Source organism: Pleurodeles waltl, chromosome 10, assembly GCF_031143425.1.
Source record: "Pleurodeles waltl isolate 20211129_DDA chromosome 10, aPleWal1.hap1.20221129, whole genome shotgun sequence".
Taxonomy (NCBI): domain Eukaryota; kingdom Metazoa; phylum Chordata; class Amphibia; order Caudata; family Salamandridae; genus Pleurodeles; species Pleurodeles waltl.
This window is the reverse complement of record NC_090449.1, coordinates 804246084-804267333: the sequence shown is the minus strand read 5'-3', so window position 1 is coordinate 804267333 and position 21250 is coordinate 804246084. Positions and strand designations below refer to the sequence as shown.

At 40.7% G+C, this 21250-nt stretch overlaps 1 protein-coding gene across 1 annotated transcript in view; it reads left to right on the top strand.

Annotated features, from left to right (window-relative positions):
• DNAH11 (dynein axonemal heavy chain 11) overlaps positions 1–21250 on the top strand; it is a 2866633-nt gene that overhangs the window by 1321587 nt on the left and 1523796 nt on the right. The window contains exon 42 of the mRNA XM_069211469.1: positions 13232–13380. Coding sequence (XP_069067570.1) covers positions 13232–13380 — 149 coding nt within the window. The remainder of the gene's footprint in view (positions 1–13231; positions 13381–21250) is intronic.

The window sequence follows — 21250 nt, the reverse complement described above, 5'->3', positions numbered from 1 at the left end:
TAGACTTGTTCAGTGGCCTGCAGTGGCACTATGCCAAGATGTGTGCCATTTTATGCCATTGCTCCATGGTCTGAAGGTCTGGCAGTGGACGTTAGACAGTAGGTTGTTGCATCGTTCCTCTCCCAGGGTACCTATGTGTGACAAGACATGCTTTGTAACATTAGTCAGTGTGTCCACAACAACATACATGATGAATGGCAATAATATCATGTGACAAAACATTTCTGACTGGATAGATATAACACACAGTACACATCCCAGCTGGCAACTATACAAGGGTAACATGTACCCCCATGGTTGTCAACGCGTGTCCATAGCATGGATTTGGCCAAAACTCAACTATCTGCTGCACAGTTCCCCATCAAAATGTGACTCTATTTTCGAACCGCCAAAAAGATCATCAGTGATAGTGGACTGTGCACCACTGTCAATGCCACCTATGCGCTGCAACACACTTCATTAGTGGTTATGTAGTGGGACATCCTAGGACAACACTGGGTACAATCCACAAACAATTTGCTCTTTAGGGACAACACACGGCTGTATACATTGATAATAAAGTAATGTTTGTTTTTAGTGTGGGTGTAAATTCTATGCAACAGACCACTACTCCTCAGTGTTAACTGCCAAAGGAATGGAGGTGATGGATTACTGTCCTCACCAATGTGTCTGGTCAAATTAGTATATTGGCATCTGCCCCTCAGGGGCTACTTGTCTTCAGCGTGTGACGAGTGCTGGTGCCTCACTACTGTCTGCTATGTGAAGATGGCCATCATACATGTGACAGAACATACATTGTTATTTTGGTTAGCTTCTGATCAATACTTCCCTTTGGATAAGGGGGGAATGTCCATTGACATGATTTGTGTGCCATGACTGTTGCCAACATTCCTTGTGCCTACATGTTAGCATGTTTCCCTTTCTCTTTTGACAAAATGTTCACACTGCTGTTTCATGCATGGTCTACATGTCCTCATGGAATGATTCTATGATATTTGCAATGGGGTACAGTTCATGTGATGGCACAGACAGGACTGTGCCACTATTGATTGTTGGCTGAAACATACCCTCACCCATCATTGCATGTCATTTGGCATGTACAACTACAGTAGCAATTTCCATGCCTTTGAAGTGGCATCATGTTGAAAGTGTACTGCACATATGTAATGGGGGAATGTTTGTAACCTGACTGTTAGCATGCATCATGGAGTGACTTGCAGTTATGTTGGGATCATATGTGTTTTGGTACAACCATCTGGGTTTGTCGGACCAAAATGGAGACAGTGATGTAGCTTCCCATTGGGCAACTTGTCGAGTGCCCTTTACTTGTATTTTCAAATTTCTGTAAGTCTCCAGCATACAAAGGACTTATGATATCTACTGATACAATCAAAGTACGTCATTGTAAGGCATTCCAGACATGAGTGTTGATTTTCCTGGGACTTTCTGATTCATTGTGTTATGGATTTTAGGGAGATACCTCCATGACATTTAGCACATTTTGTGTACAGTGTCCATTTCCATGCCACATGTGTTGCATATCTGAGCAACATTAGTACTACCCCTGTGACCTCATTAGGACAAATTTCATATGGTGAAGTCTGCATTGTTGATGTTTCCAGTTTGACATGAGTAATTTCCATGTCACATTCTACAGACTACTGTACTGTTGTCAGCAACACAGCAGGTTTTAGTCGCATCATTTCTTTTTGTTTTGTTATTGTGTATGTGACTAATAGATGTCTGCATGACCTTGTATGTGGAAATTAAGTTGGCATTGGTCTATGATTGTATGACAACAAGTAACTGAGGTATGCTCCATGAGGCAAAGCATTAAGGGTGATGTGGTCTCCTAATTGTTCAGTGGTTATCATGATTGGACAACTTCAGCCATGCAGTTGTAGTTGTCAGAGATCCAGAGTTTCCTGTGGGCAACTGTTGACAGTTCATGTGGCATGCATGCATATCATATGATACATGTAGGGGCCACTTTGATGTAGTTTGTTGCTGGGGCCTACTTGACATCATGGTAATGTTTGCTAATCACAACTGTTGTTCATGTGCTCAGAAACCCACTTCCTCTATGTATTTGGAGCATCAGCCCAGGCAAGCGAAGGAAACAGGGCACAACCAAGTGGGGAAGCATCTGGCCACGGTACCTCCGGCCATGACACCACTGACATGGAGGGACCCAGTGGCCTGTAGGCTGAGTGAGTGGCATTGGATTCAACCTCCAGTGGCCACTCCTTTAATTACCTACTTATTAACCATCTTTGTCCACCACTCCCAGTTCTATCACCATCCTCCCTGTTGCTGCCCACCCACATAGCAGTGCCTGCTCACCCAAGAAGATGGGCATTTCCTTTGCCACAGGCACCTACGCCCCAGCCCCTGTTACCCCTGCTGCCCTGAGGGAGGAGACTATTGACCTCCTGAGAAGCATCTCTGTGGGGCAGACTGCCATTGTGAATGCCATCCAGGAGTTGGTCAGCTAACTTCAGCAGACCGGTGCTTTCCTGGAAGGCATTCATAGTGCCATGTCTGGCCTACAGAGATCTTTTCAGGCTCTGGCATCCTCACTGACAGCAGCCAGTCACCTCTCACATTCCTCCTCCTCTACCTTTCTTTTACAAATCCAAATCCATTCCCCTACGTATCCCAAGCACACCAACACATCCGCACGCACCCACCTCAAAAAACACAAGCAGCACACATCGACACAAACACCACAAGACACGCTAGCATGCGGGCACTCAACATACACCCACAAACATGACATCAGCCACCACTTCACCAGGCACCTCCACCACCCTCACACCATATCCAGCATACCCACAGGCACTGCCACAACAACCAGTGACACATCCACCACACCGACCATACTCACAGACACCAGCACAATATACACAGGCACATCTACCACATTCACATTACCCACAGACACCAGCACAACACCCAGACACATTCACCATGCCCATAGACACCACCCCAGCAGGCACAACAACTTTCACCACATTCAGCATGCCTGCAGACACCATCACACCAGAGACACAAACATCGATAACATTCAGCATACCCACAGACACCACTCCAACAGACACAGACATCTAAAACTCCCACATCACCCATCACCTCCACCTCCCAACCCCAAAGACACAAACTCCCACACTCATACACGCAACAGACACCACCCAAACAGAAGCATTCCTCAAACATGCACACACACACCCAAGACATCTATACCCACACACTAGACAACCACTCCACCAACCTCCAAATCCCCAACCCCTTCTGCAGACTGTCCCTGTGCTCCCAAGGAGAGTTTCCATTTTGACCTTGCTCTTTCCCCTGTTACCAACACACACCTTCCCTAACCCAAGAGGTTCCCACCCACATCCCAACCCATCCCTTCCACATCCAAGTCCCTCCCCTGTCTCACCTCCCCATGCACGCACCCATACCCCTCTCCCTGAAGAAGCCCACCCCTCCACAGAAACAGTCCACCCCTCCCAAATCCAAACCCACCCATCCCAAGGATGGTCCCTGGAGGTTCCATGGCAGTGATTGGAGTCAAGTGTGGGCAGAGTACTGTGCAGAGAGTTTCAAATGGACTGGTCAATGACCTTTGATTCTCATTATTCTGAAAAAAATCATTTTCAACATCTATGTTGTTCCAGAGTAATTTGTGTTGTATGCCTACAGTGGTGTGTGTTTCAGCCTGATTGCTGATCCTTTTGCTGTTGTTTGCAATATCTGACGTGTGGGCAGTGCTGGTGTCACCCAAGACAAAGGTATATGTTGACTCTATGGATTATGTGGGGGTTAATCCAAATGGGATGTCAATGCATTGTGTTATGCTTGGTATGGTAAGTATTTCATCTTGGGTGGTCCAATGTCAGCATGTATGATATGTATTGTAGATTTGTCTCATGTGTGGAAGCTGGTGTTTTGTTCGTCCAGACACGCAGGGTGTTCAATTGTGCTAGTATCCTTTGTATTTGACTGTGCATGTGTCCGTTTGGCTGTGTGAACCTTGTAGCTTGTTCATATAGATGTATGGCCTATGCTGTTGTAGTTGTACATGCTTTCTTGGCTTGGCCTTTCACATTATACAGATGGCATGTCACTTGGCTCTAATATTGTCCCTGAGATACCTGAAGGGCCAGATCCTGTGCAAATGTTGGCTTAGGGGCATGTGCAAAGTATAATGTGTCCTATGGCAGCATCCTTCCATGAATGCTCCTGATGCCCCATCCCTACTGTGCAAGTAATGTTTGCATAGTGAGCTTTGGATATTTATCTCTGACTATTGTCCATCCCATTTTCCTCCCATTGTGTTGCAATATGTGTTGTGTGGGTCCATTACAGGGCTGTTTAATGGGAGGGGTACTTGTGTTCCATTAAACATCCATTCATATGTGTGTTCAGACTAATGATAGTCCATGGCATGTGTGCAGTGTGAAGGTGTTAGTTGTATTGGTATATGTGATGTTGCTGTGGTGTTGCTGTTGTATGACAATGTTCTGTACACTTCACTGTCCCTGTGCCTAAGATAAGCAGACGTGTGCTTTTGTGTAGTGTGGCGATGCAGTGCGAATTCCTGTCCAAAAGGGGTGCTTAATGGCTGTGAATGTGTCATTCTTTGTGAATGACTTTGATTATTGACACAATGACGTGTACTTGGTGACCGTAGCTTGGGCCCCATATCATATGGACAACGGCGCGGTGATCTTTTGTTAAGGTTAATGACGTTGGTAGGTGTGTGTACTTACCTTGGGTTGCATCCACAGCGATGTGGATTTTGGGCACCTTCGATGAGCAGCTGCAGCAGGACGTGCGTGATGGGCTCCATGGCGGCACAGGACATGCAAAGCTGCCTGCAGGTGAGTTGCTTCCCTTATACTCTTTGTTTCCGCAAACTTAGTAGTTGGACCGCCACGGTCATGCTGGTGGTGTGCAGCAACATAATATGTCTGGCAGAAACACTGTCTCTGTTGGCCTGTTTGTCCTGCCTCGTCATCGTGGCGGTCTGCGCTGCCCGGCAGTGCCGGCAGAACTGTGGCAGTCTTTGCTCCATAGGCCCACCAAGATTGTAATAGAGTGGCCCGACTGCCAAGTCAATGGCGGTTGGACCGCCACTACTGTCATGGTGGTGCACAGTCCGCCAAACTCGTAATCATGACCTTAATAATCAACCAACCTACATGGAACTAATATTAATGTGGTTACTGATGGAGAACCTCAAATCACAATGTTATAATTTACAAATTAACAATGAACACAGTGCATGGTGTCTGGAATGGAAAATAATGGTAATAGAGTGCTTGTGTAGTGCTGGCCATTGCAAGATGTGTGATGTATCTTGGAGCAGACTAAATTCCAAGTTTTTAATAGCAATGAGCACTGCAAATCTGATTCTCATAATGACTATTTTAGATTTAGCTCAGGTGGGAGATGAGTAACATAAATGTGTATGTGTGTATATATATATATATATATTTATATATATATATATATATATATATATATATATAATTCTGTGAAAGCAAGGGATAGGTTAAACTGCTCTGAGATCGAAGGAGAAGTGGGAGAGTGTGTTTGTGTACAGACCTTAGATATTCATACTTAAGTATGGAAACAGGGAAGAGACATATTGATTTTGAAGTTCCTGCAAAAATGGGGGAACCAATTTTCGAAATAGTTGTTTTATGCCCTTGTTTATAAATCTTTTTAAAGACTTGTGCAATTGGATACCTTGGCTTGTTTGTTATGCCAAATGGATGATTCTAAAATTAGCTGCAGGGGTGTCTGTGACATGAAAAGGATGGAAAATGTCAATGATAAAAATTGTTTAATAGTGGGGGGATAGAAAGACCATGGAGGATTTGAGAAATATGCCAGTGATTGAAAAGGGAAAGGTGATATCATTGAGTCCTCTAGTTTGGCCAGATAGTAGCAGGTGTGTCTGTATGTGTCACCAAATGAGGTAAAGTTTGTTTCAAAACATATGAGGAATGATAATTTGAAAATCTTGAAAATGAACACATCATAACTCTTGAGTTTACATAATGAATCTAGTGATATGCAAGCTTTGTGGCCATTCCACAAGAAAGATCTAAGTGATGAAACAAGGGTCTTAAAGAATTTCGAAGGAAGCTTTATCGGTAACATAGGTAGGTAAAAGTTAATAACAGGTAGCATCATCATTTTAATTGTAGCTAGTCTATCCCACCAGGACAAGTATAACTAATACCACTTATCAGTCATTTGTATAATTCTATTATAAAGATCAGCCAAATTCATCTGTATTGTGTTAGTGACCAAATTACAGTATTTAACCCCCAAGCACTTCCTTATGTATAAAACCCTTAAAAGCGGATGAGTAACATATTGTATGTAGAAAGGGTTCAAAAGACAATGTAAAAAGTAAAGGTGATAGTGGACATCCTTGTTTGGTTCCCCGTGAAATGGAAAAGTACGAAAACTGGAGACCATTGACAAACACCAAGGTTTTTGGGGAAGCATAAAGAAGTTGAATGTATTTTCAAATGACTAGGTCAAATCCATGCCATTCGAGAGTGTGCATCATGTAACACCACTGAACTCTATCAAAACCCTTTTCAGAGTTAAGAGTAATGGTAGCTATTGGTGTATTGCTATTTGAATTGAGATATAAAATGTTCAGAAAGGCTCTGGAGTTGCTTGCCATCTTTCTGCCTTTTACAAGTCCTGTTTGTTGTAATCCGATTAGATCTAGAATAACTTCAGAAATTCTCAGAGCTAGGATGTTTGAAAAAAAATTTGCAATCTATATTAATGAGATAAATGGGTCTATAATTGGAACAAGAGGAAAGATCTTAATCTTTTTTTTAAATCAAGCAAATCATAGCTTATAAAAAAGTACCTCGGGCCTCATCATTCGAAAGAAAGTGTTGACATAATGTAAGCAAATACGGAAGCAAAATGTGAGATTACTGTGAGAAAAATTTAGCAGAGAAACTGTCTGGTCCAGGGGCTTTATCTTTGGGTAATTTATTAAGACCTGCTTTTAATTCTGAAACAGAGATATATTTTTCTAAGTGATAAATCTCCAATTCTTGATTGTGGCGTGAAGGGAGAGAATTAAAAAAAGAATCAAGTGCCTCTTCTGAAGAGGAGTGTTCCAGTTTGTTCAGAGTTTGATAAAATCAGCAAAACGTTTTAAGATTTCTGAGTCTTTGAAATGCAAAGTACCTATATATTCTGAAATGCTGACTATTTTAGATTTGTGATTTGATTTTTAAATAATTAAAAAACTATTTCCCAGCTTTATTTTGTCCTACATAACATTTAGAATTAATTCTTAATAGTAACCCTGACACCTCTTCTGTCAATCTTTCATTAAAGTCTAATTTGGCTTCAAACAGGCAATTCAATCTATTCTTATCATTAGATGTATAAAATTAATGTTTGAGGTGTGTAATGGAGGAGAGTAAAGTGGATGAGTCCTTAAGGGCTGTTTTTATTTTTGAGTGTAACATAATCAATTATGACCCTTCTAGGTGATGCTTTAAATGCATCCCACACAAAATAAAAATGGAGATCATGAGATATATTTGATGCAAAATAATTGTCAAAAAACATTCAAACTGTTCTGTAAAAACAGGATCTTACCTTAAACTATTGTTAAAAAAACATCTACCCGATCTTGATTTCTCAGGAAAGATCTCCAAGTTTATTATGGCTGGTGCGTGATCAGAGATTAGAATGGAACCAACATCTGCATTAACTAGTGTGGAGATTAAATGTGGTGTGGCAAATATAATCTATTCTGGAGTGTGATTGAGCAGAAGAAAAAAAGGATATTCTAAAGTATCAAGTTATAAACTCTCCATACATCTGCCAATCCTCTACAGTTAACAGATTGTTTGAATGTTTTTTGCATTTCATTTTCTGTAAATAAAGGGATCCGTCACCTGGTTACAATCCCCACCAAATATAAAATGTGTGTTGGTGTATTGTGGCGGACATTTGCTTCCAAAATTGGTTATCTTCCCCTGTGGGACCATATATATTGAGAACTTAAACTGGTGCATGATCTACAGTAAGATGATGGAGAAGCCATCTACCTTTGCCGTCTTTTTCTTTATTCCGAACCAACAGGGAGAGCACATTTATGGGACAATATAATAACCCAGTTCTTCTTGTTATTACATGCAGGAGAACAGAAGACTTGACCTACCCAATTTATCCTCAACAAATTTATATCCTTATCCAAAAGGAGAGTTTCTTGTAGTAGGCCAATTTTATAATTAGAGATAAATGGGTAAGAACTCCCTGCCACTTAATGGGATTTAACATTCCAGGAAACAGTACGAAGATTGTCAACTAATAAGTAATGTATTATATGTATGGAATTTGTATATACCAACTGAGCATACCCAGTAATTCAACCACAGTAAACCTGAACATGTAGTATTTAACGGATATAAAGACTGGAAGAATAAGAAGAAAAAACGGGGGAAAAAGATGTAAAATAAACAAAAGATGGAAAGGAGCCAAAAAAGCCTTTACCATGGTGCAGAGAAAAACATAAAGGTCAACATAAATGCAATGAGGGGGTGGTGAAACGTAAAGAGATGACAGACAACCAACACAGAGTCTACCGAGAGCCATCAAGGAAACCTCTGAAAATGCTATGAACAGTCCAAAATTAAAAATTTCATAAGAAGAAAATTAGACAAATATACAGTAAGTCACAGATTAGGAATCTTAGAAGCACTTTCCAATGTAAAGGAAATGTAATGGAAACATGAGAAAAAGAAGACATCTGGGAGCAACATCTTGGGAAGATGATGGATGTTTGTGAAGGAAAAAAATGAAAAAAAGAGCATTCAAATGGCATAGTTCAAAAACTTCAGACAGATTAACAATCAGAAGCAGACATATCCACAAACATTATGACTGAGAAATCAAGTTTTCCCAAGTTCCATTGCGTCTTCCTTATGTTGAAATGTGAAATTCTGCAAGTCTTCGGGAGATTCAAATGACAAAATTCTTTCCTTATAAGTGACTTTCAACAAGCACAGATGAAGGGGACCATAACAAGCGTTCCTGGATCTGAGAGCAGGACAAAGCGATAAAAATCTTTACGTCGGCTAGCTGTGGCACAAGCTACATCCTCTGCAAAGAAGACTTTCTGACCAGACCAAAGCATCCGTTTTCTCTGTTTGGCTGCAGTTAAAACTATCATCAAGTCAGTATATTGTAAAAAGAGGACTATAATGGCTCTTGGACGAGCTGCTAGGGAAGCTTTGGAGAGGTTAGGGCCCACATGGTGAGCTTTTTGTATACTGAGGATGATTCCTTCTTTGAGGCCGACAATTTTTAGAATTTGTCTTGTTAGGAAGGCCACCATGTCAGAGCCTTCGGCTCCTTCTGGAATTCCATAAATTCTCAGGTTATTGCATCGATTACGGTTTCCAAATCTTCATTTTGCCATTTTAGAAGAGAAATTTCCTTAAACATTTCTTCCATCTTAGTTACCGCATCTTGGACATCTCCAATTCATTGTTTGACCTCAGAGACCGTGCATTCAAGACCAGACCATTTCTCTTCAAGTCTTTGAAGTGTGGTATTTGTCTCCATTACAAAAGGTTTCAAAAGCTTGATTTCTACCATTAACTCTTCAAGTGTTAGAGGCAATGGAGACTTAGGGCCAGATTATGAGTTTGGCAGCCCAAGGACAATCAAAGTTGCAGTGGTGGTCAGACCGCAGCACTCCTCGTAGTCCGATTGCCAGATTATGACCCTAGCAGTCGGACCGCCATGGGACCATGGCACCCACCAGGATCCTGGATCCCAAAAGGTAGGCAACAATCGAAATTGTGGTCCGTTCCTGCAGCCCTGAGTTCAGCGCCACCATGCTGATCACAACTTCCCTTTCCACCAGTCTTTTTATGGCAGGGTCCCTGTCATGAAAAGGTTAGCAGAAAGGCAGTCTTGGGGGCCACAAGGGACCCCTACACTGACCATGACCACGTCCTGGGCAGTCTTGGGGGCTCCCTTCCCAGCATCCTTGGTATGCGCACTGTCTGCTGTGGCAGACAGTGCACATTCCAAGGGTGCTGGTGACACCCTCTGTGCTAAGGCAGTGGCCTCGGCTCCCTGAGGAGCCAAGGCCAAATCAGCCATAGTGTTCCAATGGGCTGACCAGCAGAAACCTCCTAATATGGAGGTTTCCACCGGTCAGTCCAGTGGAAACATCGCAATTGGGCCGGGTGGGGGGGAGACCACCAGCTCTGCAGCGGTCTCCTTTCTACGGGTATGGCAAGCCAACGGTCATCAGTTCAAACTCATAATCGAGCCCTTAGTTGGCAAGACTGGGTCTTTCTTTTGCCCTTTAATTGTATTGTTAGAATCCTTATGCAGAATAGGAATTACCGCAGGTGAAAAGCAGTCTAAAAAAAGCACCTACCCATTCTCAACACTTTCCGATGTCAGCTGTGCTCATCCTCAACAAACGCCGCTCCTGTGTGGTCTTACCTCCATTTAGGTTTGAGTCGGCGCGGAGACTCAAATGCAGGCAGCCATCTCATGGGTGGTTTGGCCACACCCCCTCCCACTGTACGTTCTTGAATGTTTTCACTTTGCTGACTTGATGTTTTAATTGCTGGTTTATGTCAAGTAAGTGATGTTTAATTATCATAGCTCTGCATATATTTTACTAAGCAGCTCTAACAAAAAAGTGTAATAAAGGCTGTCTCTAATGCACTTGGGCCAGGTTGGTTCTATAAAAATGCAAAAGAAAAACAATCTGCTATACAATATTTTGAAGTGTAACCTTTTGGCGTTAACCACTTGCAACACAAATGTCATCTTCAAATTTCATTTCATAAATCCTTTCTTGAAGGGTGTATCTTAAATTTGATAATCCAATATGATCCTCAAGGATTACTAGTCCCAACTTTCAGAGTGTTTTAGTCCAAGGTAGCCTCCTCTACTAGTATTTAAAATCTCCACTATCAAAGAAACAGATTTATTGGCTTTGCCTGTGTGAGCGCGGCTAGCCTTATTTGGTCTTTTATAATGTGATAAGAGGATGTGTTAGAGGTTCAATGGACCTTTTGACTACACTTAGAGTGATTCCACCATGGCTCATAACCTCACTCAGCAATATACTGTATTAACATAAGCAATAAAACTCTCTAGGAGTCAGCAATCTTTACACACCATGACCAATTTGGCCATGAATAACCACACCTTTTCATAAAGTTAACATTTTATTTCCATATATTAACAATGCCTTTATCCCATAGATTAGTCTCAAAACCAAATGATAAGTGTATACAAACAACACAGGCTGACCAAATCATCTAAAGAATCTCAGTTTAGCTAAAGCACTGATAATTAAACACTCAAGAGTTACAGTACAAATCAATAGCATCAATAACTGGAAAACAGATATAGTATTCATCTAAACTTGACAGGTGAACAGAATCAATTCTTTGTTAATAATGATTATCAGCACATTTGAGCATACTAACTAACCCTCTAAGTCGAATAGCATGTTTGAACTTCATGCAAAATAGTTTTAGTCACAGTTAATTTTGGAAAAATATCTAACACTCTATCAAAATAGCCATTAGTATCTAAAAGAAAGAACAAAAAATAGCACAGGAAGATTAGCAAATTGTTATACCTCTCTTCAATGAGTCAGCAAGAGGTGGTTTTATTAATCAGGTAGACATTTGTTTGGTCAGAGTCCTCAAGGGGTCAGTGAAAGGGATTGGCTCAGCCACGGTTGGGCTCTAAGTTAACTGAACCAACTTAGAAAACATTAAGATAAAGAATCATTAACACAAGTTCTCTTTATGGATAAACTATAAGGAAAAGAACACCTGGAACTGCTGTGCTACACGAACAGGACTGCTAAGGGATAGAGTGAGATCAAACAAACTCAGGAAAAATAGACTAGAATTCCTAAGAGCAGTCAGACTAAGTTAAACTTCAGTATCTTCTCACGCTGTCATTGATTAGGAAATCTACATTCACAGTATGATCAATGGTCTTTAAACTTTAAATCTAAAATATAACTATACAGTCTTTCAGATGTCGATGATTGGTTCCTCTTCCTCCGCTAACTTTTTCGTTACAATCTCAGCAGCAGTCAGTGAGGCCATTGTTCAGTCCTGGGAACAGCACCTTCTCAGGCATCAAATCTACAAAGTGTCCACTTCTAGTGCAAGACATTTCTACAAGCAGTTCTCATGAGAAAGTTTAGGACATTTACAAATCGCTTGGTCAGCGCCATGTGAACAGTGTACAATATTAATTTTTGTTTTTCACAAAATATTTATTTGTGCCATGTAACTTAAAATGAGGCTCTGTCAGCTAGGCCCAAACTACGTGATTAATCAATGCCTAATATTATTTAAGTAAATACATAGTACTTATATGTTAATGCGACCCACTAATACATTTTATTGTACATGTGCACATCATTTAAACTATAAAGTGTGAATTCATTATTAATTGTTGTACATCTCATGGTGGCCACATCAGTAGGCACATTCTCTAATTTTCTCCATGTCATCCTAATTCAGATACATTCTTAACAGTTAAGCAATGCAAATGTATTACTAATTAATTCAGCTTCCACACCAGTACTTTTGTGTTCAAGGTTAAAACAGATATTTTCAGCTCTACTTCCCCCTCCACCACTAACCCTCAATTCTGAAGCACAGTAATGCAGCCTTCTACATTTGTTCATCTTAATTCTTTCTTCTAAGAAAAAGTTGAAGATTCATGTTAATTGCATTCTTAATAAACCCTTTTCCTTTTTGTCACACTACACACAGAGATACTTTATAGCTGCCTCCATCACATGATTACTTTATTGAAAGCCACAACTTCTGTTTTCAGAGGACACACACTGGCAAATACTATCTTCTACTTATTTCAAAAGACTGTGCTATTCAGAGTCAAATATTTAATATTTTTTCCTGTTAACACAGTGGAGTAAAAAAGTGAAACCATCTTGATTACTGTTCTGAACTCACATAGCAGGCATGCACCTGTTGCTATTTGGAAATGCCCTTCTTTAATGCGTTATTACAATGTTTGGCCTGCTTAGTGTAAGAAATAGAGCAGGGATTACATATGTAAATACTATGAACTAAAAACTGCAGGTCATCTAAAATGAAAATAATGTGTACAGCTTCTTTATTTATCTCTCTGAAATTTGTGATAGATCCTAACACTGGCCAGCAACGAACGTGTTCCTCTTACTCCGTCAATGCGTCTTCTGTTTGAGATACACCATTTAAGAACTGCTACTCCGGCAACGGTTTCCAGAGCGGGCATTCTATATGTTAATCCTCAAGATCTTGGCTGGAACCCGTAAGTAATGTTGGTTGTCAAGTATGCTTTCCATTTCATTAGCGAATGGCTAGGTTATAGGCGGATCTGTTGCTTGTAGTACTGTTCGTATTGGGTGCCTTATTTGTATATTGGTTGCTTTGAGTATGTGCCATTTAGTTAATCTGACATTTAAATTCTTTACAGACTACTTATAAATATCTATGCTTTTACATGTTAGTCAACGTGTGTACAAAGAGGGCTATAATACTTATCAGTCATTTCTGAGGACCCATTTCTTAAAGTGAATGTTATGGATCAAGGCGATGCCATTAGTACTGAATGTATTTGTTCATTTGTATAACATGTAAACATTTATGAATGTCTGAAACTTTGCATCTGAATGCGCAATTGGGTAGAACAGACAAGTGTGAATACATGTTCATAAGAATTACTCAGACAACTGATAGCAAGCTTGATGTAGGTCCATCACCGCTGGTGATAAAGCATTGACACATTCTGTATTATAGGGGCTTGTAGATCAGTGGTGGCTCGTCATTAGAGTTTGGGGGAGCGTTCTGCCATCAGAAGTCTCACTGGTCACTATGAATTGTTGGAAATGTGAAGCATCACTGTCCATAAACTGCAGGATGTGTCACAGGAGAAACTCAGTGTTATGGATATTTGTAGCGCACACTATCACCCAGGAGTGTATCCTGGCACTGAGCATGTGTGAGTCCAGGCACACACAGGGCCTAGTGAGACTACTCCTAAAACTAGGTCTTCAGTTTCTTGAATAATTCAGAATTTAAGAAGTGAGGAGGAAGCTCTTGTTTGTAGCAGCAGGTTGTTCCATAGTTTAGGAGCAATATTGAAGAAGGTTTGACAACTGGATCTGTTTTTTTGTATCTGTGGGATTTGTGTAAGTTGAAGTCCTGACATGCGAAGGTATCTGAAAAGTTTGTGAAAGCAGGCGCAATTGTCAAGGTATGCTGGGCCAGTGGTATGGAGTGCCTTGACAGTGTGCATGAGAGTTTTAATTGTGGTCGTTTGTGAATGGGGAGCCAGTGGAGCTCCTTCGGGTGTTGTGCAGTGCTGTCCATATGAGTGACAAGTAGTTACCAAAGAAACAAGTGCATGTGTGGTGGGATAGAGTTCCATCATCGATACACTGTTTAGGCTCTATCAGGTGCAAGTACACACAGTGCTCTGTTTGGGTGACACCACCATTATCATATGTACAACAGAGTGAAGTGTTCTCTGCTTTCCATGTGCAGACCCCGGTTCCCTCCCTCCTGCCTTGACTGGTCCATTGTCATGCCCCTGTCCCCTCTCTCCTGTCCTTCTTGGTCCGTTATGCTGCAACTGTCCCTCCAATCTGATTGGTATGTTTAGCTTGCTGCCCTTGCCCCTCTGCTCTCTTTGGTTCATGTGCATGGCTTTGTCCCCTCCCTATTGCTTTCAATGGCCCATTGTGCTGCACTGCCATCCCGCTTGCCCTGTGTGGTGTATTGTGCTGCCACAACCCCTGATGGCTGGCTTGCAAGGTCAGTTTGGTGCACCTGCCTATCTCCCTCCTGCCCTCTGCAATCCAAGTCCATTCCCATACCTCCAACCTGGGGAACCAGGTTTTAGTTTGGCGTCAGCTCGACATCCTGCAGTTTTGGCCAAATCATTCAATCTCCCCATGCTTAAAACCAAAATGAATGTGTCCTTGTGTAATGCAACTAATGCACATGTAAAGCACTCCAATGCCTTCATGTGAAGGCTGCGCTTTATAAAACTGCAAACAAAAGTGAAAAAATAAGCGTTTTACACACTTATACTTATGCTGCATTTAGGAGATATTTCTGCTATATTTGGGCTAGCTTTTTTCTGGTGGCCATCTTGGGAGACTTATTTGAAGCTCCCTGATTTACTTATTTACTGCAGTATCCTCAGTAGAAAATGCTTTACATTTTCCACTTCGATTCCATCAGGATGGGATACAGATGTGCCACATTTTTGGCATAAATTCAGAATGTTAGCACTTGAGTTGCTCATTAGAACACTGTAATAAAGCTGCTGATTATTAGGGGGTTAACTGGCAGTCTTCTGCTGGTGCTCAAAGTGCCTGTTTTAGTCTGCATGTCAGAATGTTTTAAAGAAATAGAAGAGGAAGATACTTGAGAACTCAATTAAAGTGTGTCCTGATTTTTCTTTCAACATCACTAACCATAATTTAAATGGTAAAATGAACGCCCTTATTTTGTTTATTTCTAAATTAAATGATTCAAGTTTTTCCAGTTTGATTTAATCATGATGGCTTCAGGTGTGCCATACTGTTAGTGCGCTAATTGGTATTTAGAACACTCTGGGAGGCTGCAGTAAAACACAAGGGTATCAACTGAAAGGCTGCTCCTGTTGACACTACATGTTTTGCTGAGAATGTCTAACTTCATTCTCATATAGCTGAGAAAGATAATGTGAATTTACAGAAAATAAACTCTCATCTGGAGCACCTTCCATAACTTATATGAGAAAATTATGAGAAAACAGTTTTCTCTCAAACATGATTCATGAAATCCCAGCAGAAGGCCTACCATATCGTAAAATCACATTGTAACACACTACAATTCCTAAAATTAGTATGGTGCCATCAACAGATGATTTATATTGTAACTAAAATCTGTAATCACCATTTATACATTCTCCTTTTTGTGACCCTCAAAACCTGCCTTTCACTACAATGCATTTTAATGGAGAACATGCCTCAGAGTCCTGTAAGTGCTGCCAAGGCATGTTATCCATGTTGTGGCCAGACAATTGGGGGGGAGAGGTTGCATTTTCATAAAATGTCTTTGTGGTATGTGAGGGCAAAGTCTTTGATTCTTCTTTTTCTAAATTAATGCTGATATTTGAGTGATAATCCATATCAATTGAGGAATATTATGTTGTTGTGGTCAAATAGCACCTGCTACCTTAGGAGGTTTTTCCCCATTTTGATTGCTAAATCTTTTTGGGTAATCTCGTTGATGTGGTATTGTTTCTGGAATTTAATGGATGTGGGATTGAATGACATTTTAAATTGATAGTAGTGCAAGTCAAATTGCACACAATGATTCTTTCAACTGTTTCTAAACCTTTGGCTTTTTAGTTACTCTTCCGGGTACCTGAACTGAAATGTGCTGTTTTGTCGCACAAAGTTGCCTAATATATTGTGCTCAGATCACTGACACTTGTTTGGAATACAATACAGGTTTGACACCGTGAATAATTTCAATATTTAATGAGTGCCCTTCTAAAACTGTATTTTACACCTAGAACATTTTAATGAATGTACTGTAAAATTGTATGATTAAAAAGTACAGTTTAGCCCAACTGAGCCAAACATTTTGGATAAGGGCCCCTGAGTTTGTTGGTGAAATTCATCCTAGCTGTTTAAGGCCTACCACCTTCAACAACTACCACTGGAATATCCGAAGAGTAATGAGTGCTATGTGAAGTATGATAAAGAATGTGGTCGACATTGTTAAAGAAATGCTTGTGCAGGACTGTAAGAACATACCACAATGCATCTTTGAGTGGCAATGTGGTATGAACCCACTGTCAGGCAAATTTGGGGGCCTTATAGCTACAATGCTGAACAGTTGCAATAGGCCAAACAATTTGTGATGTGAACAAAAGTACAATTAAAAAAGAAGTGGACGTAAAGGATTTAAAGTTATAGGCACAGATTTTAACTTTGGCGGTAAATGCTGCCTACTGCTGCTGTGATGGCTGCCAAAAGACCGCTGCCACGGCTAACATCTATCCACCATAATATGACCACAGCCGGATATCTGCTACAAGAAGGGCGGAAATCCAGCTGTGGCCATGCTGGCGGATGGTGTTAAGGTGGTGCTACTACCACCAGCAGGGCCACGCCAGTAGACCTCCGCCGCCGTATTATGCAAAATAATATGGCCTGGGGGTGTTCTGCTGGTGGTAGCAGCGCCCAGTCCCCTGCTGGAAAAGCCCCTGGATTCAGGTAAGTCAGGTTTCCGACAGGGGAGGGGATTAGGGGGTGTTGTCTGTGGGTATGTGTGCATAAATGTATGAGTGTGTGCGTGAATGCGAATGATTGTGTAGTGTTGCTTGCGTGTGTGTGTGTGCATGTGTGAGAATGCGTGAATGAATGGAAATGTGAAGGCGTGTAAGTTTGGATGTGTGTACGGATGTGTGCTGAAGGAGTGGATGCACGCGTGTATGAATTGCTATTTGAGTGTGTGTGTGCATGCGTGGTGTGCCTGCAAGTGTGCGTGTATGGAGGGGTGAGGGGGGTAGTATTGGGAGTTTTGGTGAGGGTGGGCCTCCTACCAGTGTCAGGGAAGGAATTCGAATGAATGTGAAGAAGATGATTGTGCAATGTACATGTTTACCTTAGAGAAATGTGCACATTTTGGACTGGCCATATGTGAAGACAAATACGAGTCAAAGATCTGTTGACATGAGAAAGCACTCAAGTCATTCAAACATTGTTCAAAGATCATACTGAAGACTAATGGTTGTGCAATAACTTTCATCATCGACAATGATACATTGATAAGTATTATGCCTAAGGAGAAATATAATGAACTATCACCACTACCATCACTGATGCCATCAAAAACAAAAGTGTACACATTGGCTGCATCTGCACCTTTGAAATCTGAAGATTCATCTGTAGCAACTATGAAACACAATAAAACAAAAGTGTAAGCTTCCATTCACGTACTTCAAGGTACAGCATCAAGTCCCTGTCTACTCAGTGTCAACACAGCTGCTGATATGGGACTGATATCAGTGAACTACAATATAAATGCCTCTTACAAAATAGTAGGTCAGTTCCCTTCATTATTTCAAGGATTAGAAAAACTTAAGACTGTGATAGCATGTTTGTCCTGTCACTTAAAGACACAGAAGAATTTTATTTCATTTACAAGAAGTTGTTGAAAAGGAACTCAAATAATTACTCAAACATGATATCATTAAGCATTCTACTGGTCTGACTCCATTGGTTTCTCCCATAGTGGTGGTGCCCAAAATGGACAGTGAAGGAGCTGTACACAACTGCATGGATATGCTTCATGCAAACAAGGCAATTGAAAGAGAACGACATCTTTGTCCGCATATAGCTGACATGATAACAATTTAGTGGTGTGTAAGTCTTCTCTCGTCTTGATTTAAATAAAGGGCATCAGTTGGAACTTGAGGAGAATTCCAGGTACATTACAATCTTTACACATATTCACCTGTTTAGATTCAAAAGACTAAGCTTCGATGTGTCATCAGCTGCAGAGATTTTTCAAGACGACATTAGACTTATACAGCTTGTTGTGAATGCTTTCAAATATAGTGATGGCATATTGGTTTTCGGCGCTACACAGAAGAACACAAAGCTTTAGGGCAAGTGTGTTATCTTGTTGATGCAGGCTTAATTCTAAGTGCTGAGAAGTATGAATTTAATAAGACAAAGCTAAGCTTCTTCTCCGTATCATTTCTGCTGGGGCATGACACCCGATCACGCTAAGGTACAAGTGTTGTGAACTGCCAGCCCACCGCAAGATGTTTCCATGTTACATTCATTCTTTGACATGGCCAGTTACTGTTCCAGATATATACGAGACTTTGCAACTGTGAGTGCTCCATTAAGAGAGTTAACATAAACAGAATATTTCATTCTACTGGCCACATGAATGCAAGCAATGTTAAGAGAAAAAAACAAGCTGTTGAAATAGTTACTGAAATGGCATATTTTGATCAAAAAAGCTACATACTGAAGTTGTTGTTGACACTAGGCAAGTCGGCTTAGGTGCAATCCTTGCACAACACAGCAGACAGCCAAATGCTCAAAGACATATTGTGGCCTATGCAAGTAAATGTTTGTCCCAGACTGAACATGCTTATTCATAACCTGAAAAAGAAAGTTTAGCAATGGTGTGGGCTTTTGAACATTCCCTTGTGTTCCTGTATGGAAAACCTTTCACATTTGTGGCATGCTGCCAGAGCATTTGGAAGCCTACACTCCTTACTTTGTCTGCAGGTTATGATGGAATCCATCCAGCTGGAGCTCCAGTTCCTGAAGATATAGATGTTGTCCCGGGCATTTTGAGTCCCCTACATTGTGATCATATTTTTTTTAAGACACTTATCCACTGACTTCACGGACGGTCCTTTAATATTCAGCCTGGTGTAATTTGTTTTCAATGTAGTCCTGAAGAGGCCTAGAATGTTTGGGCTGAAAGACGTTGACACACATTATGGAGGAGCCCTCTAAACCTAAAAATGATTCCTGAAATTATTATAGGACAGTTTTGTCCATCAATGTTATATTGTCCCAAAGGACTACCTCTTAAAAGGAGCGCACTTAATTAACAAGAATGCAGCCATTTAGAAATAATTGGAAGACTGATATAGAATTCATTTGTTTAACTTGTCTTTTTGTTGTATTTCACTTGTTATAATTGTGGTAATGTTGCAGAATCAACTTGCAGCGTCATGTTTGCACTGATTTTGAAATACGATCATGTCTAAAACTGAGAATATGGATTATTACAATTTTTTAAGCCAATTTTTGTGAAGTTTCTGTTGTAAAGTAATTTTAAACACAGGCCAGTGAGCAAATCACAAGCCCACTATATTGGCCGGAATTTGATTTTAATTCATTAATACTCTATATCACACTTTATGTACATATTAATAAAGTCACATCATTAACCATTGCTGCTTATCTTTGGCAGTAAAAAACACAAGATTCAGAGATGCATTGGAAGTTGAGGTCTACAATTGCAAGAATACAGCTACACAATTGTGCATTGTCCAGGGAAAGATCAAAACCCTGCTGACTACTGGCTCCCTATGTAGTGTTGAGGTACCCCATGTAAGACTGCTGAAGCCTACATAAAATTCACTGTGACGTCAAACACACCAGCTGGCATTTCATTGGAACAAATTGTCACTTCTAGGAGTCAAAAAGGTGACATGTTCAAATTAGAAGACAAAATCAGTCTTGGAATCCACATGCTTCACCTCTTACCAGTGAGAGAGAGAGAGAGCATAAAAAATACAAAAATGTCAAAGATGAACTGTCTGTGGAACAAGAAAGAATTATCATGAGAGGGTTCAAAAATTGTCATTTTGGAGAGCCTGCCACAACACGTGATTGAAGTGGCCCATGAAAGACATAATGGAATCATTGCCACTAAACAAGCTCTCCGATATAGAGCCTGGTTTCCTCATTTTGCTGTATGGGTTGAAAAGGAGTTGAAGACCTGTCATCTATGTAACTGCCTGTCTTAAAAAACTGCTTGACACCCTTTGAATATGTCAGCGTTGTAAAGCATGCCTGGGAAAGAATTGCTGTTGACTTTTTGACTTTTTGACTTGAAGATGGAAATCATCTGGTGGGGATTGTGGACAAATACTCCTGCTTCCCATTAATTGAAGATCTTTTGTCTATCACTCAGGACAGAGTCATTGAGAGAATAGACGGAATCTTTGCAACTTAGGGCATTCCTACTATTCTTAAAATTGACAAAGGCAAACTTTTAATAGAAGAGAATTCAGAGACTTCCTAAATCTGAAGTATCAGAAGAGCACACCTCTTGGACCACAGGCTATCAGCCTTGTTGAATGTTTCATGAGTACATTAAAGAAAGCTGTTCAGCATGCTGCTTTATAAGAGCTTAACCTCAAGAATGTCTTGAATTCTACTTCAAGAGCTTACCATTCAACTTCTCACTCTACCGCAGTCGAAAGCCCTGCAACATTGATGTTCGGAAGAGCCATGGCAACCAATCTACCTCAGTGGACCAACACCAGATCTAGAACTGATACAGAGACATGCAACAGACTTGAGTCGTAAACAGAAAATGAAGGCCTATGACATGCAAATAACATTATCTTCACACAA